Source organism: Gigantopelta aegis, chromosome 6 (assembly GCF_016097555.1).
Source record: "Gigantopelta aegis isolate Gae_Host chromosome 6, Gae_host_genome, whole genome shotgun sequence".
In the NCBI taxonomy this organism is placed as follows: Eukaryota; Metazoa; Mollusca; class Gastropoda; order Neomphalida; family Peltospiridae; genus Gigantopelta; species Gigantopelta aegis.
This window is the reverse complement of record NC_054704.1, coordinates 96,936,954-96,962,796: the sequence shown is the minus strand read 5'-3', so window position 1 is coordinate 96,962,796 and position 25,843 is coordinate 96,936,954. Positions and strand designations below refer to the sequence as shown.

Here is a 25,843-nt window from a genome sequence, read left to right as displayed (position 1 = left end):
TCTCTCTCTCTCTCTCTCTCTCTCTCGATATACAACCAATTTTGAATTTTATTCATGTATACTAAATACTATCTGTGTCAAGTGCCTGTGCTATATATATATATATATATATATATATATATATATATATATATATATATCATCAGGGCATTGGAATTACTGCACAATATGAATAATGGCCAATATGAATAACTGGGGTGGGCCTTTATCTTTGGCGTTGGCGGCAATGAAAATTTAAGATTTAATTTATTATTGCGTAAAGGTTAATTTATACCATAGCACTACACCCTCTGCTTTAGTCAAATCAGGGCTCCGACCCTGGATGTATGCGTAAAAGCACATAACGAAAATTACTTAGCAGTAGCATAAGGTGACGAACATACACAAGTGTTAATGGTGTTTCGGCTTGTAACTTCTGTTAGTTACGAAATCATAACAAACAACACCTGTCGGTTTGCTACACCGATCGCCTGAATGGTAATATTTAATGGCATACAACCGATTCACTATCAACAGTGTACGATCCGGGAGAGCTCTCTATTCGGGGGTCGAGTATAAAAAAGCGTTGACCCTCGGAAGACTTTCTAAAGACGTTCAGCTTTACTCTCTTACATGTTAACACACGTCGGGCGGCTCGCTCCGGCATTTCGATGACTTGTACTACACTCACGCACGAAGACTCTCAATCAAATGCAGACACTTCCCATTCAGATTGAATTTTGATTGTTAAAATCCTTTTATATCTTTTTAACACTCATTTTGCAGATGCTCAATAGATTCTTCTCTTTTTCAGCGAAACATTATCCATGCTGTTCACTGATAAACTGAAAGGCGACACATTTCACACAATATGTTTAAAACTGTCGACAATCACGATGAACAGCTATCACGACAAATTGGAATGTTCGTGACGTCAAACCATGGGCGTTTCGGCCTTCTCGTGTTTACAATACATCCTATACTGTACTCGGACACCGATACAATCACTATTAAACCTCTTTAGGGGGATATTGATACACCCGTTACAAAACCTCATTACTGGCTGAAGACAGCTATAACAGCCCTACTCTAACTTGGCGTCATCGCTTTGTGTTCTTCGTTTCGTTCTTACTTTATACATCCTTTTGTACTCCTCTTCTTATGCTATCTTAAGCAACATCATATCGTCATTGCTAGTCGTTGGCCATCGACTGGCCTCGATGGCGCAGTGGTTAAGTCATCGGACTACAGGCTGGCAGGTACAGGGTTCGCAGCCCGGTACCGGCTCCAACTCAGATAGATAGATAGATAGATAGATAGTTTAACGTACTCATATACCACTAGGGATTCGAACACGCCCATCCAGAGTCCGACCTCCGATAAGAGCGAGTTTTTAAGAGCTCAAAGGGTACGTGTAAGGCCACTACACCCTCTTCTCTCTCACTAACCACTAAACCAACTAACAACTAACTCACTGTCCTGGACAGACAACCCAGACAGCTGATATGTGTGCCCAGGACAGCGTGCTTGAACCTTAATTGGATATAAGCACGAAAATAAGTTGAAACGAACGTTGGCCATTGCATAGCAAAATGGCAAAGTGGCGAGGCTTTAGTGAATTAGATGGTGGGCTTTATGTTTAAAACCATACGAAACCGCTAATACTTTATACCTTTCTTTACCGTACAGGATCGTATCTAATCTCAAATATCAGTGCATTGAGTGGGGATGGAGACGTGGGGGGGGGGGGGGGGGGGGGGTCAAGGCATATTTAATTGTACGGTAATAGACTGTACATGCCCGTAAGCAACTTGCTTTAGTAAATAAGGAAGGAAATGGGTTTTTTAACGACGCACTCAACACATTTTATTTACAGTTATATGGCGTCGGACATAGGCCTTCATGTATGGTTAAGGACCAGAAAAATATATTAAGGGAGGAAACCCGCTGTCGCCACTTCGTGCGCTACTCTTTTTGATTAGCAGCAAGGGAACTTTTATATGCACCATCCCATAGACAGGATAGCACATAGCACGGTATTTGATGTACCAGTCGTGGTGCACTGGCTGGAACGAGAAAATGGTAAAATAAATGAATGAATGAATTAGGGTCTACGCTACCTAGACAAGAGCCACGTGTTTGTACTTTATAGTGGAAACATCATCTTGCCAGGTACGGTGCCTGACATTAAAATAACAGAGGCACGCAACTACAGTTTAAGCACTAGCTATGCACGGCTGGTTGGAGCGAATGATAATATCCGAACCCACCGATCTAGCACAGGAAATTAACATGATATGTAAATTAATCTTAAAGTGTGTTTTGTACAACGTCACCACTAGAGCACATTGATTTATATTAATCATAGTCTACATGACAGTACATACCGCAGGCTTTAGGTCAGAGGAGAATACGGAGATGAACGTAATACGGTGAATATATAATTAACACGAGGTGACAGTCAAAAATAAACGAGCGTAATTTGCAGACACGGTGAACGTCCGATGAACACAACAAACGTGAGATTGATACGAGATGAACAAGAAATGAATATCAGGTGCACATGGAAAAAAAGTAAAGTTTGTTTTATTTAACGACGCCACTAGAGCACATTGATTTTTTATCTTATCATCGGCTATTGGACGTCAAACATATGGTCATTCTGACACTGTTTTTAGAGGAAACCCTCTGTCGCCACATAGGCTACTCTTTTACGACAGACAGCCAGTGATCTTTTATTTGCGCTTCCCACAGGCAGAATAGCACAAACCGGTCGGTATCTGGATTAAAAATCCCATGCCTCGACTGGGATCCGAAACCAGTACCTACCACCAGTACCTACCAGCCTGTAGACCGATGGCCTAACCACGACGCCACCGAGGCCGGTTCAGGTACACGTGGATGACACGAGATGAACGAGTGATGAACGTAAGATGAGCAACGATGAACATGAAATGAGCACGCGATGAACGAGAAGAATGTAAGCTGGACACAACATAACGGTGTGATCATGTACATAAGGTGGCTATGATATGAACATGAAATGAACGTGTAATGAACATTAAATATACGTAAATGCACATGAAATGAACGTCCAATAAACACGATATTAATGTGATTAAGATACCTTTAACGAGCTCTTATCCTCAAAAGGTTCAGGCACACCCCTCCCATCCCCTCCCACTCCCACATCCCCTCCCCCCTCCACCACCTGGGTACATCCTATGATAACGCCAGTGGCTGAGTCCAGTGGCCGAGCCCAGTAGTCCATGGGCCAGATACCGAAACCCTCCCCCCCCCCCCCCCCCGGGATTTTTGGAGACAAGTATTTGTAGATACCTCATTATATATGAATTTAATATCTGCTTGTTTGTAGCAAAAATGTTGGTGGATTAAAAAACATATCGCCATTTGATTGGGTTACCGTTGCACATTTTGTGTCCCAAAAACACTATATTGAAACATTAAATATAGTGATAAAGTTGTCATCCATATATATTTTTAACAGATATAAGGTCAAAATGAATGATATTCATCCTATACTAGATGTTAATAGTAACAAACCAAATAACAATGCAATATGTGGTATGAATAATGATATATTCATCGGCAAAAGTTAAGCAATGCCTGAAATGCATTATTTTCTATATTTACACATATTTTGGGCTGCTTGAACCTTTTACTATTAAAAATTGCACAGTATTTAATATAACGAGGCAGCATTATTCAAATATGGTTCAGTATATCTGCCTATACTTTACTCAACAAAATTAATTAAGGTCCAATAGATGTTTTAGCATTTTCCTTTAAATATGGGGGAAAGTACAACTTCTTTCGTTGAAAGTTGGCAGCATTTTGGCATGCTCTTAAACTTAATGACTTAAATAACAATTTTGAGGGAACACAATGACAAATATCATTCTGAACAAATGTGTAACAAATACTAGCCTAATGCTCATTTCAATATTTGTCATAAGTATGTGAAATACCCAGTGTTTTTTGCATGTATAACCAGTAATAGTTTACTGAAATAGTGTATAGAAGCCATATATATGACCAAAACTGCTAAAATAATATGACAGTAACAAAGAATTATATTATATTATAAGAAAGTTTACTAGCCCTTTATTAATTTTGTTGAGTATACTTGTATGTGCATCAATATTATGCATATGTCCCTATTTACTAAACACCAGTGTTAAAAATTTAAAGCATCAGTTTTGCGTACCTACCATAATTTCTTTTGCATTACATGTACAAGTCATCTATCTCACAGAAGTTCATCTTATACTAGTCTATGTTTGTAATATTTTTAGATTTGCCTTTATATTTACATTGTGCTTAACTTATGCTCAGGTGTATATAATTAGTTTCTACATCAAATATTGTCTAGGAAAGTTTTGACTTCCTATCATATGTCTGTCATGTTCATAATTTCTGGTATTCTCCTTCTCCAGACTCTGCTCTGGTTCCTCCATCAGTATGTCCATCAGCGCTCATAGTATAATATCACTATTTCATCTCTAGTGTTCCTTCTAAAATTTCTCAGCCATATGACAATTTGGTTGGGGAATCGCCTGAACTGCCTGGCATGACTGATACCAAATGACAACTTGGCAATTTGTTCTCTTTATGTGCATTATCAGAGAATTCTCAGTGAATACTTACATGTAGAGTGGAGAAGGCTGATTTATACTCTACTGTAGTTCAATATTATCATCCTTGTTTTGGCAACAAACATTTCCAGATATTTCTCAAGTCATGATGTTTTTGTATGTTATTCGCACCTGCACTCCCATAGAGAAGGTATATGAAATTATCTGCTTCTTAAATATATGAACATCAATTTTTGCTGAACTTCCATGAGCTAACAGAATTTCAAGGAAGTCTTGGTGTTGCTTGAGAATATTCAAAACCTCCAGTTTTCCATTCTGCATAAAATCACTGTTGGTATCATAGCCAGTAATGGCAAGCACAGCTGGAATTGCTAGTTGGTGTTTTCCCTATATCCTTAATGATGCTGTGCACATTTATAAGATGCCTCTTGTTGCCAAGTTGAGTTTATAAAAAAATGTGTGTCTGGGATGGTGAACTGGCAGCAATGTACAGACATTGAAGTATAATCTTTGTTTCTACATCTTCTTGTATACTCCTCAACCACATAGAAATGGCTGAGAAATGTCCAAAGAAATACTGAAGCTAAATTGGATGGTTTATGATCTGATAATGCAACAGCTGTTGACATATTGAGGGAGGAACAAGAGCAAAGGCCCAGAGGGAAAATAAGAAATTACAGATATTGTGAACATAATAAACATTATATTTGAGTCAGATGATAAGACTGAAATAGGAAAGAAAGTCAAGTGCTAGATATGCCTGATGACTATATCTGATGTCAATTATATAAACTTAAGCATAAATTAAGCACAATTTAAATACAAATATGTTTTTAAAAATAGTACAAGCTTCTGTGAGATAGATGAATTGTAAACTTTTAATGTTTTAACACACATGCCGAGGAAAGGTACTTATAATTGGCTGGTACTAAGAACAGAGTGACATCTTCATAAATGTGTGAACATAGTATATAAACTCCATATACATAACCATATTTGAATAATGAAGCCTCAATATATTATAGAAAAAAGCCAGGTCAATTTGTTTTTTTAATAATAAAAGCTTCAGGCAATCCTAAGTATGTGTATACATAGAAATTAATACATTTCTGGCATTGCTTACTAGTAACTTATTTTGAGAAGTATATAATTATTCATACCTCACATTATATTGTTTTGTAATTGTTATTAACATCTACTTTATAGAATAAAAGGAAGGATGTAGAAATAGAAAATTGTAAACTTCACATATATCATATTTGGGTCACATAAAATGATTGAGAATTGGGAATGAAAGTTAGATTTTTATAGTGCTAGATATTTGCCTGATGACAATATTCTATGTAGATTTCAATTATATACACCAAAACATAAGTCAAGCATAATATAAATAAACTGCAATTCTAAAATATTACAAAAAGCAAAAAAACCTATAAAAAAACTAGCTATTGTAAGATGAACTGTTGTGAGATAGATAAATTGTATATATAATGCAGACTTGCCTAGAATGATATGTAAATTCACTTTTTTTATGTTTGTAAGACTTGTGTGTAATATAAAACTATTCAAAATATCCATGTAAATGGTTTAGACAGCATGTACTGCACCATATTTAAGTAATGCTGCCTTCAGATATTAAATACAATACAATAATAAAAGGATCAGAATGTTTCAGGTACGGTATGTGTACATATACATAGAGAATTACGTATATCGGGAACTGTGTAACTTTTGCTGGTGAGTATACTCCCGGTACTATATCCATACCACATATATTGCATTGCTTTGTGGTTTGTTGTTATGAACATGTAATTTAGCATGAATAACATTCATAATTTGGTCTTAAACCTGTTCAAAATATGTCTGAATGAGAACTTCAACATTGCCATGCACTTTTTTCATATACTATGTTTGTAATACACAGGACATTTCAAATTCATTGACTCACTATGCTTAGTCAGATGCCAAAACTGTATTGTTTTTTGGTGGAATACATTCACCAGTAACCCAGCTTTAAAGTAAAAGCAGTGATATAGTCCAGAATTATTTTCAAATATTTTTTTTAATTATGTGGAACATTCACCTTGATCAGAAATTTGCCCTGTTAAAAATAAATAGGGTGCCTACACTCAAACGTGCCCTACAGGCACACCCACCAACAGATTGCCTGCAGACAAGCTGATTTGAATATGTCTATGGATAGGCTTCAAAGATCTTGAAAAATCCCTATGGGGGGGGGGGGGGGCAGGGGGGTTATAGTGGGCCCACGGTCTACAGGGGCGGTGATAACAATGTAAGATGGACACGAGATAAAGGTGTGATTAACGTACGGGGTCTCGATATGATAAGAATATGTAATGAACGTCACATGGATATTCTATGAACGTCACGTGGACTCAGGTAAACGGTAGGTGACGTGACATCAGTTATTATGTAGTGTACCTCAGGTTCAGGATGCTTTACGGTCGACATGAGCAGTGGCTAAACTGAAATTTAAATAGGGTTTGATATCGACCTGACGTGGCCATAAAGTGGAGAGAGTAAAGGGTAACATAGTCGGATATAAAATCACCATGATCGTTAACGTAAGGTGAACGTAAAGTTCTGTTTGTACATTGTCACACACGCACGACCCGCGCAACCTTACATAAGCATTAGCATATAAAGAAGTCACTTTAGGTACATAGGATATAGTTCACAGTGTACAACATATTTTATGAAAGGAAAGAATTTGCCAACCCCTAGGAACCCGGATGTGAGAATGGCGGGCCCGCGCCCGTCCCCACACGAGGAGGAAAGTGTTCCCTTTTTTGTCCTACTTTATGTAAATAAAGGTAACCTGGCTTGTGCACCCCCCCCCCCCCCCCCCCCGTCCAAATATCGTTGCTACGGACCTGTCTGCGTCATTATAATGGCATTCGTGTCGTGTTACACGTTCACGCCAGCCTTCCCACCTGTCTACCAAGAGTTATCTCCCCGTCTTTGTGACTCGCACTCCACCAAATAGCATTTCATGGAGTTAAAAACGAGGACCGAATTTACAGTCTCTTTATGTCTTGCACGCGTGTAGCTACACACATGTACAATGCTTAAACACCTGTTTATATCTTGCACGCGTTTAGCTACACACATGTACAATGCTTAAACACCAGCGTTTAAGGAAAGCAGGCTTCGTAAGTTCGACCCAATGTGTATTGTTGACAGGATATGTTGTCATAAAGTTTTATAAAGTGTCGATTTATTTGTATTGGCCGAAGTTAGTGACTGTATTGTACTTAAACTATGGGCGGAATGGGTCGCTAAATTCATATAAAATATGGTTTGTATCAGTGTCAGTATAGCAGGTACAATTTGCGGACCTAGGGTGGTTATCGCGAAACTTGGTTAAAATAGTGAGAGAAGAAACTCACTCCCGCTAAATAGGTTACTCGTGCAGTTTTGTCACCTTTGATATATACTGAACACCAAAAGAAACGCAAATATAATGTCCAGCTGTACCATTAAAGGGACAGACCCTAGTTTCAACCCGTGAAAATTAACACTAAGTGTAGTTAATCTACAAACCTGTAACATTTGAACATTAACACTAAGTTTAGTTAATCTACAAACCTGTAACATTTGAACATTAACACTAAGTTTAGTTAATCTACAAACCTGTAACATATGAACATTAACACTAAGTGTAGTTAATCTACAAACCTGTAACACATGAACATTAACACTAAGTGTAGTTAATCTACAAACCTGTAACACATGAACATTAACACTAAGTGTAGTTAATCTACAAACCTGTAACATTTGGCTTAAGTTACAATTGAGTGAAACAAGAGTCTGTGACTTTGACATGCTGAAATACCCTCTAAAAATAGACTAAAACTCGACTCCATAACTGTTACCTCTCAGACTCACGTGCGTTTTTAAAAATATGAGAAATGCATTTTGTGATATTAAAAACACCAGGATGACGAAAAACACTTCGAATGTACGGAAATGGATAATCTAAACAATAAAATCTAAGTAAAGTATGATTTCAGTTATCAAAAACGGCTCTAATAGTAAAAAATATGCCTTAGTGTTTTAAAACTAGGGTATGTCCCTTTAAACGCATACTGCGATTCGGGAGAATTACGTGTTGTTCTGTTGTTTATCATTTTACAGGTCTGGGGCCTAATTCACAAAGGTCTCTTAGGCTCTGCTAGACAACAAAGCATCCTCTTTGTAAGTCTTTTAGCATTGCAGTGCGACATCGCAAAGTTGCGAGAGTTCAGTGAATTAGGCCCCTGAGCGTGTGTAATCCAATTCAAACAATTCTAGTTACAAAATAACCATAACTCTAATTTGCCTTTCTTTTCGTGAATATTTTTAGGCTGAACGGGTCTCCCCCACCTCCCAAATGGATTCGAGTCAATCAACTCGTAGAGCACTGGTTGTAGCGGGGAAAACTCAATCTACCTCTCTCACTAACCGTCCAGTGGTAAAGGGTTCGCTTGATGCGCGGTTGGTCTAGGATCGATCCCCGTCGGCAGGCCCATTGGGTTATTACTCGTTCTAGCCAGTGCACCACGACTGGTATATCAAAGGTCGTGGTATGTGTTATCCTGTCTGTGGGATGGTGCATATAAAAATCCCTTGCTACTAATGGAAAACTGTAGCGGGTTTCCTTCTATGACTTTGTCAAAATTACCATATGTTTGACATCCAATAGCCGATGATTGATAAATCAATGTGTTCTAGTGGTGTCGTTAAACAAAAACAAATTAACTCTCACTAACCACTAACAGCTAACCAGTAACCTACTGTCCTGGACAGACAGTTCAGATAGCTGTGGTGTGTGCCCAGGACAGCGTGCTTGAATCTTAATTGATATAAGCACAAAAATAATTACAAATGGAATACAATGAAATCAACCGAAAGACTCGGTCCTATGACCTAGTACACCTCAAGCGAGCGTTTTAATACTGGGCTACACACAGATTCTGACGAAAACTAATCAGTTCAAGCTTACGTTTATAAGTTCAAAATAAATATGCTTACCTTGTTGGACAGAACTACTATCAAATGGAGTCGGCGAAAGCAATATGCGATTTCCATGCGCCGTTTGCATCGGATTGTAACCTGTCGGAAGAAAGAAAGAAATTGTTTATTTCATGACGGACTCTTCACATTTGAATTACGATTATATAGCGTCTGACACAGCGTATGGCATATGGTTAAGGACCACAGAGATAATTAGCGAAAAACCTGCTGTCGCCACGTAATGGACTACTTTTTTCGATTAGCAGCGAGGGATCTTTTATCTCCTAGACATTGCTACACTATGGGCCAGTTATGGAGAACTATGTTGTCTGTCAGAAGCAGCAGTGTGGTGTAACCATTCAAGCATACTGTAAACTTCTATATGGACAGATTGACTTCATAACCAATAAAGTGACATAAAACAAAACTAAAATCCAATGGGCCTAAACGACCAACAGAGTAAATTGTTGATATCACCTAACATGAAATGCACATCACCCATTTTCCTAGTTGGTCAGAATGACAAAATTCACGATTGGTGGACGGAGCTTCCTATTACATTTAGCTGGAAATGGTGTAGCAGCTGTGACGAAACTACATTTTAACACATTTTCTATATAGCACTAATAAAGTTTACCTAATTTTTTCCCTTTTCTGCCCCAGCGGTCATAATGACCAAATTTACAAATTTGTTTCTCCATGTGCCAAGGAAGCTTTTGGCGGGAATTGGTCAAATAATATGAGAAAAAAAGATGTTTTGAAATGGACTAATTTTGTCATGCCCCTGTGTGTGTGTGTGTGTGTGTGTGTGTGTTGATGTGTGTGTGTGGGGGGGGGGGGGGGGGGGGGGAGTGTCCAAATGAACAAATTCACAAATGTATCTTTCGATATGCCAAGGACATTTCCTACATAATTTGGATGAATTGGTCAATAGTTTTGACGAAGAAGTAAACAAAATACAGATTTTATGCGTTTATCTACTCAACTATGACAAAGTTCACCCATTCCCCGGAACAGACGGGGCACCCAACATTCACGACATTCACAGATTAAAAAAATAAACCATCTGTTGACCTTTACATATATGAAGACTATTCAGATATAACATTTCAGAAAGTAGAAAAATAATAATAATAACCTAATTAAACTTGTTTTTTTTGTGGGTTTTTTTAGGAAATGGGAATATAACTCGTAGTTTAAAAACCTATCCAACTTGATTTCGCTCGTTAGATACGTTTTGACACAAGTCGTGGAAAGCTAAATGCTGTCTAACAGCCACTTAGTCTTCACTGTGTCTCCTGACCGTTTCGTAGCGTCATGCAGAGTTCGTATCAGTTGCACGCAGCGTTGATGCCGACAATATGACAATTAAAGCCGCACACCCTAGTTCCATCCAACGAAAATAAATTATAATTTGGTTAATCTACAAACCTGTAACACACTTAAATCACGTTTTTATCAAATGGAGTGAAAAAGCAGGTTTTATATCGGTAAATACCATGGGAATCCCCATGTCCCAATTGCTTGAAATAATTTTGAAAGTTAGTATTCTGATGTCACCGGTAGATGTCGCTCGAAGCACAACAATGCCTACGTCACGACAAATTTCAAAGACTTGGGGTGCGTTCCTTTCACCTCTCCTGGACATGTTCCAACTGTTCTGTCCTGGTTGTATCCCCTCTCCAGATATCGTAAGACTTAGCAAAATTATTGGTTTTAAGGGTTTGTAACGTTTTGTATTGAGACACTTACTTGTCTGAACTTTATTGTTACTAAAAATGTTCACGAACTGTGAAGAAAAATCTCACAAATGAACAACAACAAATCGGATGTTGATTGCGCGAACCGTGCACGAGAAAACAAACCGAACCAAAATGATAACGGTCACGTGGTATACCAACGTCTGTGACATTGAATGGGAATATCCCCTCTAAAAATAGATTAGACCTTGTCTGCTCAACGGTTTTTTCTCAGAGGCCCGTGCCATTTTATGAAATACGAAAAATGCATTTTGTGGTATTACAAAAACCAGGATTACCAGGATTACCAAAAAACACTTCAGGTGAATGGAAATGTATATTCTAAATAATAAACGGTAAGTAAAGTGCAATTTTATTTGTGAAAAAATGGGTTTAATAGCGAAAAACAACGCCGTAATGGTTAACAACTAGCCGTTACTAGGGTGTGTCCCTTTAAGGAATGGTTTGATTTATTAGTATAGGTAAGTATCCGCATCTTATCGACCACTCGTTTAATTAGGCATTTATCAATGCGAAAATACATCATCATCAGTTATTCTTAATATTAGTCGTTGTATTGTTTTCAGTGTCCATGTTAACATATGTTGGACTGTTTTCAGGTCGGTAGCCGAGGGAAAGACGATATTGCATGGGTACGTGGGCGTACTCAAATAAATGGATCCCTGAGCAACTGCTGGAATCTGCTATTGTAAAATTAAATGTGCCCTTTATGCCTGTTATGATAATCATCACAGCAAGGCCCATGTTTAAAAAACATTGAATACTTTGTTATACAAACTCCAAAACCACAGGAAATCGTTCACCAAAATACGGAAAACCTCATTACGTCGCACACTACACCACATGAAACATTACACCTTAAGACTTAAAATCACTTTAAAGGCGACGCTTTGCGAACGTTTTGACGGTAACGTATCTCAACACTTTGTATTGTAAGCGTATTTTTGACGATGGTAACACGATATAAAAACATTACATATAAATAATGCATTACATATAAATAATGTGACTTGACGATGGTAACATATTATAAAAACATTACATATCAATAAAGCGACTTGACGATGGTAACATATTATAAAAACATTACATATAAATAATGTGACTTGACGATGGTAACACATTATAAAAACATTACATATAAATAATGCGACTTGACGATGGTAACACATTATAAAAACATTACATATAAATAATGCGACTTGACGATGGTAACACATTATAAATACATTACATATAAATAATGCGACTTGACGATGGTAAACACATTATAAAAACATTACATCTAAATAATGTGACTTGACGATGGTAACACATTATAAATACATTATATCTAAATAATGCGACTTGACGATGGTAACACATTATAAATACATTACATATAAATAATGCGACTCAAATGGCGTAAATATCGTGTTCCTTGTAATTTGTCGACAATTATCTCGCCCAATACTGAATAGTATTTTGCTGGGTTCAGGCTACAACTGCCAGCAGACAGTTGACCAACTATCTGATCTTACGACTTCTACGACTGTCCAGGTGCTAGTATGAGCGCTCTTACAACTCGATTCTCGTTATATAACCCATTAGTTGTTAATCTGAGTGCACCCGTCGTAAGTTGCGAGTTGGCCAATTTGGCCAAGTTTCTGCTGGCAGTTGGTAGTCTGATCCTACCATTAGAATACGTTAAGCATCTGTGAAGAAAGGAAGGAAATGGTTTATTTAACACATTTTATTTACGGTTATATGGCGTGGGGCATGGTTAATGACCACACACATATTGATGGAGAAAACCCGCTGTCGCCACTTCATGGACTATTCTTTTTCGATTAGCAGCAAGGGATCTTTTATATGCACCATCCCATAGACAGGGTAGCATATACCACGGCCTTTGATGTACCAGTCGTAGTGAACTAGCTGTGGATCGATCCCAAACCGACTGCGCATCAAGCGAGCACTTTACCACTGACCTACGTCTCGCCCCCCCCCCCCCCCCCACACACACACACACACCCACCCCATCTATGAAGAGAGTCGATTATCGTAAGATAACAAGATACCAAAAATAAGTCATGAAAATTAATGTTCATGATGCGATTTATCGTGTTATTGGCCATAGGCACCAGAAGAAAATCTTCACCGCCGTAAAATCCACACGAAACCGTGCAAATCCACATAAAACCGTGCAAATCCACATAAAACCGTGCAACTCCGCAGCAAACCGAAATTGCTAACATACAATGAATCATTACTGATGTTGACGTTTCGTGACCTTACGCTGAAAGGTACATCGCAAATAATTATAGACATTTCGGAACACTTCATATGATTACGGATTCTCCCGTATTTAATATTAGATGTTATGTACGAAGCCGACTGATGGATCTATTAAGAGTGTATACCACCAAATCAAAACCCGTAGACCACGATATATATATGTGTGTATGTACATGTAAACAAATATTGCTAAGTTGCTATACGCAACGTTCCAGTCGATGTATATATCAATGATATATAATTATTACAACCACTCACCCTTAAAGTAAATCAGAAAAAAAGTTAGGGGGGGGGGAGGGGGGAGGGGTTCATCTGCTAAGTTTCAGATATAACGCGTTGCTTCTTTAACTATCATAGTTCTGCATAAAAAGAATTGTTATTCTAATTTTAGTAGGGCTTCCCACAATATTAGTTGGTAAATTAATGCTAGTTCATCTTGAATTACAGGAACCTACTGGCCAGATGAGATATGAATGTTAACGATTTTGTTGTTCAGATTACCAATTATTGAAACCCATCGCATGAAACCAAATTCAAAACAGATAAAATAACTATTATCGTTGATGTTCTCTGCTATTGATACTCAGTTTATACTCTAAAGCCGTGTCAACCCGTTTAACAAAAAAACAATGTTCGCAAGACGCTAATGTACTGATTATTTTTTCCATAAATAATAAATTGCTAAACAGGTAATACTGAAAGTAACGATTATTATTATAACGAATACACAACTTAGTACACGCGGCTTGTAAAGTGTTCCTCATGTTCATTTGTTAGCGCGCATATCAATAAACTGCTGTACACGAACACGGCGCATTCGTTTTTTATTCTTGTATCTACAAACTCTTAATTTAGCGATGCCATTATTACTTCCAAATGCAATTTACTTCTGATTACGTGTGCACAGTTAACCCTAGCCGGGAACAAAGAGTATTGTCTAACGTAATTTCTTGATAATGCGACATCGTTAATTTGCTAACGTCAACGTCATCGCATCTGGCCTAATACATAAACGTTGCCATAGAAACTGTATTGACCCGTGAATAAATAAACTTGAGATAAATGGAATCACTGTTCTGACTGTATAGACTTATATAATAAAACTGGAAAGGTCACTAACCAAATAACAGACATAAAGGGTGTGCGTCGGATATGTCAAGCTGACAACACAAGCACCGGCCTCGACAGTGTCGTGATAAGCCATCGGACATAAGGCTGGTAGGTACTGGGTTCGCAGCCTGGTACCGGCTCCCACCCAGAGCGAGAGAGAGAGTTTGTACTCCTCATTGAGAGCACTCCAGTACCGGCCTCTCTCTCTCTCTCTCTCTCTCTCTCTCTCTCTCTCTCTCTCTCTCTCTCTCTCTCTCTCTCTCTCTCTCTCTCTCTCTCTCTCTCTCACACACACACACACACATTTATTACTGGCCCCACAATTGGTGCAATTTTCCGACGCTTACGGCCAGTCGCTATTGACTTTTGCAAGATAAAACGTACATCGGTTTGTGTGTATAAAATGGAAGCCTAGCTGGGATGGTATTGATGTGACAGTTAGTAAATGAGAGTTGCCCAGCACAGTAAACAGCGTATCAAGCTTATACATGCTCAGATAATTATAAAGTTGCAGTAATTACGGGATTTACGCTAAAAATCTATACAATATATGGGATATTTTGAAAAACTGATGGACGAAATGATAAAATACTGTTGCAGTTTGTGGTCATTTGGAAGCTGGTTTAAGTACTCTCAATGGATTCTACATATAAACTATTGACGACCACCTCATATTGAAATTGCAAAACAAAGGCGATAGCCTCTCTCTCTCTCTCTCTCTCTCTCTCTCTCTCTCTCTCTCTCTCTCTCTCTCTCTCTCTCCCTCTCTCTCTCTCTCTCTCTCTCACCTTTAATATATTTATTATTCTCTCTCCCTCCATTTCCCTGTCTCCCTCTTTCTGTCTGTCTCTATCTTACTCCCTGTCACTCATTTTTCTTCTTTTTTCATCCCTCTCTTTCTTTCTTTCTTTCTTTCCTTCTTTCTTATTTTTTCTCTGTCTCTCTCTGTCTCGCTGTTTCTCTCTCTCTCTCTCTCTCTCTCTCTCTCTCTCTCTCTCTCTCTCTCTCTCTCTCTCTCTCTCTCTCTCTGTCTCTCTCTCTCTCTCTCTCCTCTCTATGTGCGTGTGTGTGTGTCACAGCAATCAATTTGCCATTTGCCCTTTTCAAGAAGGCTTTGTGTGTATTGTGCTAAGCCGGGAACAGGGTACTTGCCCGAGGGCGTACCTGTACCCACGTAACAGGATACGGTAAGAGTAATTAACTGACTAAGGTATTCAAAGTATACGTCCACATACCTGTTATCGTTATGTCCGGAACAGGATTCGCTTTTCGCACTCTGTTGGATGCAGCACGTATGGTCCTCGGTTTTAGCCCCTTGCCTGGGAGAGGGGGCAGGCGCCGGTTATTCACTTGCCGAGTTGGGTTCGACATCTGGGCCATTCATTCAAACACAGCGTCTACACCGTTTCAGTATATTCCATCGTGCATATGGTGACACACAAGGGCCTAAAACTGAAAAGAATAATATTATGTTATTAAATGGGAATTTTTATAATGGCCGTGGTTTAAAGATGCTATCTGTTCCATTATAGATGCTCTCTCTCTCTCTCTCTCTCTCTCTCTCTCTCTCTCTCTCTCTCTCCTCTCTCTCTCTCCTCTCTCTCTCTCTCTCTCTCTCTCTCTCTCTCTGTTATAATGGCCCACGACTCGCGGGGGGCCAGTACAACTGTCACATGTGACAAGACGTTTTAATGACTACAAACCGATAAACAAAATGTATTCTCAGATTTAATTTCGATAGATAGTGTTCCTGTAAAGGATAGTTTTGGCAGTGTATTGTAATAGTATCTAATGGGGTGGAAATTAAACAATTCGATCAGAACTATTGTGCTTCTGTACAGAGGAAACTGTGCACAGTTGTGGTGTGTTTATAATAAACCCTTAATTAATTGCGAACTTGTTCAGATAGGATTCCCTGCAGAGACAATCGACATGCAGTATCGATTTGCGATTTCTATTGTATAATTCGACCCGGATCGTAACGATTTTAATGGGAAACAACCTCTTGTGGCAGAGCTGAGGAACGACCTCGGTGGTGGAGCGCTTAAGCCATCAGCCTTAAGGCTGGCAGGTACTGGGTTTGCATCTCTGTACCGGCTCTGGTCAGGGCGAGTTTATGTTTAGCTCACGGGGGTGGTCAAAGGCGATTTCTCCCCAACATCTGACCATTTACCTCTGTCCAGGACAGATACACGTAGCTGAGTACAGGCCTCAGTGGTGTTGTGGTTACGCCGTCGGAGATAATAAGGTTGGTAGGTACTGAATTTGCTCCTATCCAGAGTGAATTTCAACGACTCAGTGGGTAGGTGTAAAACCAGTACACCTTCTTCTCTCTCACTAACCACCAACAACTAACCCTCTACCCTGCACAGACAGCCCAAACAGCCGAGGTGTATGCCCGGGACAGCGCGTTTGAACCTCAATTGGATATAATTACAAACATAAGTTGAAATGAGTGATTGTAGCTGAGCTGTGTGCTCAACTGTTTAAACCTTAATTAGATACAGAAACGGCGACCGATTCTTTGAATGAGACCTGTTTGGCCCATCCGATTATTTATCACTAGAATATTTAGACATTAAAGTCTGTTTTGTTTAATGACAAAATTAGAGCACATTGATTTATTACTCATCGACTATTGGATGTCAAACATTTGGTAATTCTGACATGTAGTCTGAGAGAAAACCCGCTACATTTGTGTTCATCAGCAGCAAGACATCTTTTATGCACTTTCCCACAAACAGGAAAGCACCTACAACGACCTTTGATATACCAGTCATGAGGTATTGATTGAAATGGGGAAAACATAAGAAAACGGGTCCTAAGAATGGGTCCAACAAGGGGATTCGATCCTACGAGTCAGGCACCCGAGGCGTTCGCTGTACCGACTGAACTAGATCCCGCTCCAACTAGAACAATAAAGAGCTTGAGACAACTGGCTTAATGGACAACCCGGAAACATTTTGATTAATTAGCACTTGAACATCACGTTATTGATTTTTGGCAGTAACAATCAACGGCAAGCATTTTATCATGAGATAGCCTAACGTTCAGAATGTATGACCTATGTTCTACCTTCACAGAAAGTAAACACTCCAGATTGTTCTTGAACAATTCTTGTATTCACATTAAAATCCCTGGCCACTGTTTTACATAATATCAGTGTGGTACAATTTATGCGCTTGGCCCTTCTGTTGTCGACAGGTACTAGAAACCAGGTATTAAGTAGCACTAAAAGTTGATTTGGAGAGGTCAGCGAGAAATAGACTCGAGTGAGAAAATTATCTATGGGACGTTTACAATACAACAAACATAAAATCAGTTTCATTGCTCACAAACAGTTTATATGCATTAAACATGAACATTATATATAGTGGACCAGTTTTCACAAAATAACTACGGTGAATGTCCGTACAGTCGCTGGGACGAGATGTGGTTCACGGTTCACTGTGAGGTGTGATTAGTCGCAAGATCGATTGCCTTCGACGGACACCCGCCTCCCCCCCCCCCCCCCCCCCCCCCCACACACACTTTATCCGCACCTCACTTCCACCGTCCGTGGCACTCTCTTGTCTATGGGGAGTTTCCGAAAATGCATATACAAGTTGTAGAGCGCTCGCCTGCGGTGAAACATGTGACAGGATCGATCGCCATCGGCTGTCTCTAGATCCGCGCCTGCAAAAGCTACTCATTTCGCATTTCAGTGAAGGATCTATCATGTACATATTCCAACAGAACATCACATACCGCATATATTCATAGACCAGTTGTGGGGTATTGTTTGGAATAGAAAACAACTCAATGGATACTCGCGGGTGATCAGTACTTTCAACATTGTGTACCTCGGCGAATCTCTCTCTCTCTCTCTCTCTCCTCTCTCCTCTCTCTCTCTCTCTCTCTCTCTCTCTCTCTCTCTCTCTGTGTGTGTGTGTGTGTGTGTGTGTGTGTGTGTGTGTCCCATCCTCCATCGCCGACTATCTTGCCCTCTCTTTTTTTCTAGCTTTCATTCATTTGTCGAAATAAACATGTTAGACACCAAACAGACGTAGTTTAAATAATACTGCTATATCGTTAAATAGTCAAAGCCCACTCTTTTCTTTTCCATGCACGTCAGTCGAACGCTATAAACACTGAACAACATCCCATATTCTTTAAAGTTTATCACCGCCACACGAAGGCAACAATAATTTACGTCACAAACAAAAAAAACTACAGTTTTTAATTAATCATTTCAGAAAAAAAATCATCAAAATCTATTATCATTCCACGTACAGTGTACATACACACTTACCTGTGTTTATGACACAAAGGTTTGGCCATTCTTTGTAGAAAGTTGTCGGATACTTTCAATACGTCTTTGTTCCGAATGCTTTAACAATGTCAAGGGTAGAAGTTCTTTTGACATTCGGGTTTATGTATTATACCCATTGGCTGATCCAAAGCAAAGAATATTTCTCAATGTGCGATTGAGGTCAGGTATAAACCCGTGTTAACTCAGATATCGTAAAGCGATTCGAAAGGGCAGTAAAAACCGTTGAGGAGGTATTCGTTCCATAAGAACCTAAGTATCATTCACAGCCCAACTTAAACTTTATTTACTTTTCATGACTGTTTATAACACAATAATAAACATTTGCATTGTGTTGTCAGTGTTACTGTTGCTATTGTTGAAATTGCTGTTGTATTGTTGTTGTTTCTATTATTATTATTGTTGTTGTTGTTGTTGCTGTTGTTGTTAACATTATTGTTGTTGTTGTTATTATTTGGACGTGTGGGGGGGGGGGTCGCTTGGGGTTTTTTTTATTGCATGTCTTCGTAGATAACGTCAATGGTCACAATTACTATTTAATCTGTTTATGTTTAGGTTTTGGGGGTTTTCTGATACGTTTAATATATATTGTATATTTCACGATTCTAATGGGGTTTTTTTTATACCAGTAAGAACCTAATCGGAATCTGCTGTACATATTAAAACGATGGTCGATTAGCGCACAATTTTCTTATTCCCACAGCCTACAGTCTTTTTTTCCCAGGATGAAATACACATTCTAATTTTCTTATTCCCACAGCCTACAGTCTTTTTTCCCAGGATGAAATACACATTCTAATTTTCTTATTCCCACAGCCTACAGTCTTTTTTTCCCAGGATGAAATACACATTCTAATTTTCTTATTCCCATAGCCTACAGTCTTTTTTCCCAGGATGAAATACACATTCTAATTTTCTTATTCCCACAGCCTACAGTCTTTTTTTCCCAGGATGAAATACACATTCTAATTTTCTTATTCCCACAGCCTACAGTCTTTTTTTCCCAGGATGAAATACACATTCTAATTTTCTTATTCCCACAGCCTACAGTCTTTTTTTCCCAGGATGAAATACACATTCTAATTTTCTTATTCCCACAGCCTACAGTCTTTTTTCCCAGGATGAAATACTCATTCTAATTTTCTTATTCCCACAGCCTACAGTCTTTTTTCCCAGGATGAAATACTCATTCTAATTTTCTTATTCCCACAGCCTACAGTCTTTTTTCCCAGGATGAAATACTCATTCTAATTTTCTTCGGGAGTTATTTTTGTCGCCAACAATTCCATACTTGCTTGTTCAGCTCTTATATCGGTAAACTTGTCCGCATCAACGCTCTGGGCTTTCTCCCACATTATAACCTTAGGATTGTTGGTTGTAGTTTATATACTTATTTTCGTGCTTATATCCCATTAATGTTCAAGTACGCTGTCCTGGACACGTACCTCAGCTCTCTGGGTTGTTTGTCCAGTCCAGTAGGTTAGTGGTTAGTGGTTAGTGAGAAAGACGTATGTGTACTAAGATGCGAACCCATTACCTACCCGTCTTAAGACTGATGAGTTAACCACAACAGCTGGGAGGCCGGTAGGTTAGTGGTTAGTGAGAAAGACGTCTGTGTACTAGGATGCGAACCCATTACCTACCCGTCTTAAGACTGATGAGTTAACCACAACAGCTGGGAGGCCGGTAGGTTAGTGGTTAGTGAGAAAGACGTCTGTGTACTAGGATGCGAACCCATTACCTACCCGTCTTAAGACTGATGAGTTAACCACAACAGCTGGGAGGCCGGTAGGTTAGTGGTTAGTGAGAAAGACGTCTGTGTATTAGGATGCGAACCCATTACCTACCCGTCTTAAGACTGATGAGTTAACCACAACAGCTGGGAGGCCGGTACCACAGGGTTGTAAATCGGAAATCTTAAAGGTGGGTGACTCTTGAAGATGTAGTACGATTCAAAGGGTAAGTAATACATCTTACGATGCACCCTACCTGTACCGATACACCCGGTAATTTTCGTATTTCAAGTTCATTTTCGTTCGGAAACCCCGATCTCTCAGATTGAACTGTTTTCAAAGAAGTTCTGACGTTATTAAATAAGTTTTAGTACATAGAAGTGATTCTGTATTTCATGATTTAAATAATAAACTTCAGCTTGTGTTATATGTTTTCTTTGTTTTCATTAGAATCGGTTGACGGTCCTGCAAATGATACGTATCGTGATACAAGAAACACAAAGTTTAGTGATAACAATATCTATGCTAAGGAAATGCATTTTATCCTAGAACAAACATCCATCCATCCATCCATCCATTCATTCATTCATTCAATCATTTATCCATCTATTCATTCATTAGTACATTCATTTATTCATTCATTCAATCATTCAGTCATTCATTCATCCATCCATCCATTCATCCATCCATCCATCCATCAATCGATCAATCCATCCATCCATCCATTCATTCATTCATTTATCCATCAATTCAATCATTTATTCACCTATCCATTACTTGATTCATTCTTAAATGTATAGATTTGTTTACATTAATTTGTGTACTATGCACCATGTGAATAACAAACCATTCATCAAGCAAGCAGTACAAAACTGTATTATTAATACACAACATAATAATTCCAAGTTTGTATTGCACTCGGGGGGGGGGTTCCTTGGTATGTACAATCCTGTCTGTGGTATTTTACATATAAAAGATTCTTTGCTGCTAATTGGAAATGTAGCGGGTTTCCTTTGTAAGACTATATGTCAAAATTACCAAATGTCTGACAACCAATAGCCAATGATAAATAAATCAATGTTCTAGTGGAGTTGTAAAACAAAACAAACTAATTGTAACTGTGCATGTTTCGTTATTCAAATTTAAAACGTGGGATGTCTTGGGGTTGTTGTTTTTTTAATTACCTGATATTTAACATTTGTGTTGTATGTATCTCATCTCATATAACGTTAGGGAGCGGGACGTAGCCCAGTTTCAATACTTTCAGCCAGTGCACCAGCACTGGTATATTAAAGGCCGTGGTATGTGGTATCCTGTCTGCGAGACGGTGCAAATAAACGATCCCTTGCTACTAATGGAAAAAGGTAGCGGCTTTCCTCTCTAAAACTAAATGTTTGACATCCAATAGTCGATGATTAATAAATCAGTGTGCTCTAATGGTGTCGTTAAACAAAACAAACAAACATATAACAATTATATTTTACCATGTAAAGGTATACCACTGTTTGCTTGCATACAGAGTCCAACTCAGTGCTGTATTACTAAACATAAAGACATCTCATGGGTTAAATGAATGACAATGACACGCGTGTTTATCAGCTCCGCGGTGATTAGTTTAATTAACATTCAGTTAGAGACGTGATCTCGATAAGGTTCGTTAAAAGGATATTCCTGAGTTTGCAGAACTTTTTAAGATGTTATTGATTAACAGAGACTTTTTAACGAGTGTAATTACATATCAAATATATTTTTTCTGCATAAAATATTAGTGGCTGTATATTAAACGTGTTTCTGATCGTTCTAATATTTGTACTAGGTTAAATTTCATCTTATTTCCTAAAACAAATTTTTTTTTCGTACGTACGAAATTATTTGAAGTCAAAATCCAGTTTGGACTTCTTACAAATATTAAGACGACCAGAAACACATTGATTATACAGACAATGATATTCTAAACAAGGAAATATATTTAATATGCAAGTTTAATCGTAGAAATATTTTATTAGTCGGAAACATCTTACAATGCAGCAAACTCATGAATGTCCCTTTAATATTATGGATCGGAGAATGTTTGTATCATATGTAATATGGCCGTTTTAACCGTTTTCCATCGTTATGACCGCTTCTCCTCTTTTAACATATACTGCCGATGTATTTTTCGTTAGGGGTGTCATTAAACATCTAATCTATTCTTATCTATTCTTTTAGTGTGTACTGGCGAAAGCCATTTTCGTACTTGCCCGATGCCGCACTTCACAAGGGGTTTTCTTAACGCTCACTCGAGTCGACTACCGTACACACATCGTTCTAAAAATTGCCTACAAAGATGGATTCCATAAATACAACGGCAATGTAAGCCGCCATCTGTGTTATACACGGCGCTCGTGTAATATTGTATTATTTACAACAACGTCAACAGACTTCAAGGAAGGCTTCCAACAAGATAAAAATAATAAGTGTACAAATTGAAGTTTATTATTTAAAACCTGAAATATGTGGATTACTTCAGTGTGTTAAAGCTTATTTAATAATGCGAGAGCCTTCGGTTTTTCAAGTCTACTAATACAGTTGAGAAAACCAGTCGAATATAAGAGATCGTGTCTTTTCGACTGACAACGAACTTGAAATACGAAGATTACCGAGTGTATCGGTACAGGTAGTGTATATATATATATATATATATATATATATATATATATATATATATATATATATATATATATATATATATATAGTTGTCATTAGTTTCAATTAAAACATTATTAAATTATATTATGCTGAAATTATGCAATTCTAAATGTATTCCGTTTAGAGTAGAGAACACAGCAGATGAATGGTATTGAATTTACATACAATTTTTAAAAAAAAAAACGTTTTTCATCTTACATGTACATCCACTAAGATAATCTATGTTTAGCACAACATTAGATGACTTGACTGTGTTGACTACAGATAAACACGTTGATGTTGTTTGTTTTGTTTTTGTTGTCTTTTTTAACAATACTACTAGAAAACATTGACTTATTAGACACTCATTATATTTTTCCATTACCAGCAAGGGGTCTTTTAAATGCACTTTTCCCCAGACAGGAGAACACATACAACGGCCTTAGATATACTAATTGTGGAGCGCTGGTCAGGACGGGGGAAACTAATCAGAAAATGGGTTCACTGAGGTACCTGGTTCGTTCATACGAAGCAAGCACCTCAGGCGAGCGCTCTGCCGCCTAGCCTGGTTCCCGCCATAACAAATAGACTTGCACACGTTCGTCGTGTAAGGGGAAATATTCAGTCATTTAGTACCAAAACAAGTAGGGAGGAATGCACCAAGAACGTGTTTTTGAAATGAGTGAATGACTAAATGAATGAATGAATGAATGAATGAATGAATGAATGAATGAATGGATGGATGGATGCTTGAATGGATGAATGAATGAATGGAAGGATGGATAGATGGATGAATGAATGAATGAATTAATGAATGAATGAATGAATGTATGGACGGACGGACGGACGAACGAACGAACGAACGAACGAACGAACGAACGAACGAACGAATGAATGAATGGATGAATGAATGAATGAATGAATGACTTTGTAAGGCGAACTAACTTCTTTGTAATTAATTTGTATGTGGTGTGTGCGTATCGGAAGGAATTCTGCTCCGATACATATTTTGAACCACTCGTGTGCATTTTAAAACATGTATGATTCTCATATTTATATTTATATTTTCAGTGTGTGTACGTGTGTGTGTGTGTGTGTGTGTGTGTGTGTGTTTGTCTGTCTGCCTGTCTGTGTCGTGTCTGTGTGTTTGTGTGTATGTTCGTGCGTGTTTGTCTATGTATGTGTGTATGTATATATGTGTGTTCGTGCGTGCGTGTTTGTGTATGCGAATGCGTGCGTGCATGTGTGTATTCGTGTGACAGAATGGCAATTCCTACCTTATAATTTCAAAATATTAAATCACAATATTAAAAAGAAAGAAAAAGTACCTTTATCACAAGCTTACTTTTATGAAACAGTTTGCATGTCTTCGGGTATCAAGAATTAAAAATTAAAAATAATTTCCCTTATCATAAGCTTACCTTTATGAAACACTTTGCATGGGTTAAGGTATCTAGAATTAAAAAAAAAATCCTTATCACATGCTTACCTTTATAAAACAATACGCACATCTTCAGGCATTCAGAATTAAAATGAAAAATAATTTCCCTTATCACAAGCTTACCTTTTTGTGAATCAATATACACATCCCCAGGTATCCATTTTCAAACTTCACTGAACTCCAACAAAATTGTCTTGTAACCATCTACATCACGTGTGGTCTCCCGAACGGCGAGAGTCGTACTAGCCACGCCCTACCGTGGGTCGCAACTTGCGTCATGACCGCTGGAATATACGTAGTCTGTTGTACCACACCGCACAATCGGATTTACCGTTATCAAAACGGTATCCAATCCAATCACGACATCGATTCCACGCCAGCTGAGAGACGAAGTTTCATTAATCGCGGTTCACGTTTCTCTTGGTATGTTATAAGTAGTAAAGACATTCGGGTGCAGTAACGGTCATGCCAATGTGTATAAACATATATATAATATAAAAATGTGCGGTGGTTTAGCCCTATAATACCTTCCTCGGGTTTGTTTCGTGGCGCCAGTGACTTGCTGTCACCGAGCGGTTTATCGATCATAAGGAAAGCTTTGTGTGTGTTTTCCTAAAGATCAGTAAAATCCATTTACAATTAATACTAGACCGACTTCTCTTGGATCTCCTACCAGAAAGAAATTATCATTTCTCTTAATTCAAGGCCGGTCAGTGGTGACATATCATTTCATATAATGTTTGTTTTGGTGGTAGCTGGCGGTCGCTTAGCTTGTACCGTACAGTCTAAAGTTAGATTTATACTTCACCGTCGACTCTTGACGGCGAGTAGTTAACTCGCCCAGTCCTGCTTCTGTTCAAACCAAATCCTCATTTTTCAGTGAATTCAGTCTGATGCTAAGACAGTTTAACGCTTTCTAGTTTATCTAATAATAA

The 25,843-nt window shown here is 38.3% G+C and overlaps 1 protein-coding gene across 1 annotated transcript in view; it reads right to left on the bottom strand.

The window, feature by feature from the left end:
* LOC121375332 (probable 3',5'-cyclic phosphodiesterase pde-5) overlaps positions 1-25,607 on the bottom strand; it is a 92,510-nt gene extending 66,903 nt beyond the window's left edge. Inside the window, exons 1-3 of the mRNA XM_041502735.1 lie at positions 25,032-25,607; positions 15,994-16,210; positions 9,630-9,710 (exon numbers count right to left, since the gene is read on the bottom strand). Of these exons, the coding sequence (XP_041358669.1) occupies positions 9,630-9,710; positions 15,994-16,138 (226 nt within the window). The 5' untranslated portion in view covers positions 16,139-16,210; positions 25,032-25,607. The remainder of the gene's footprint in view (positions 1-9,629; positions 9,711-15,993; positions 16,211-25,031) is intronic.
* Positions 25,608-25,843: the final 236 nt, after the last annotated feature.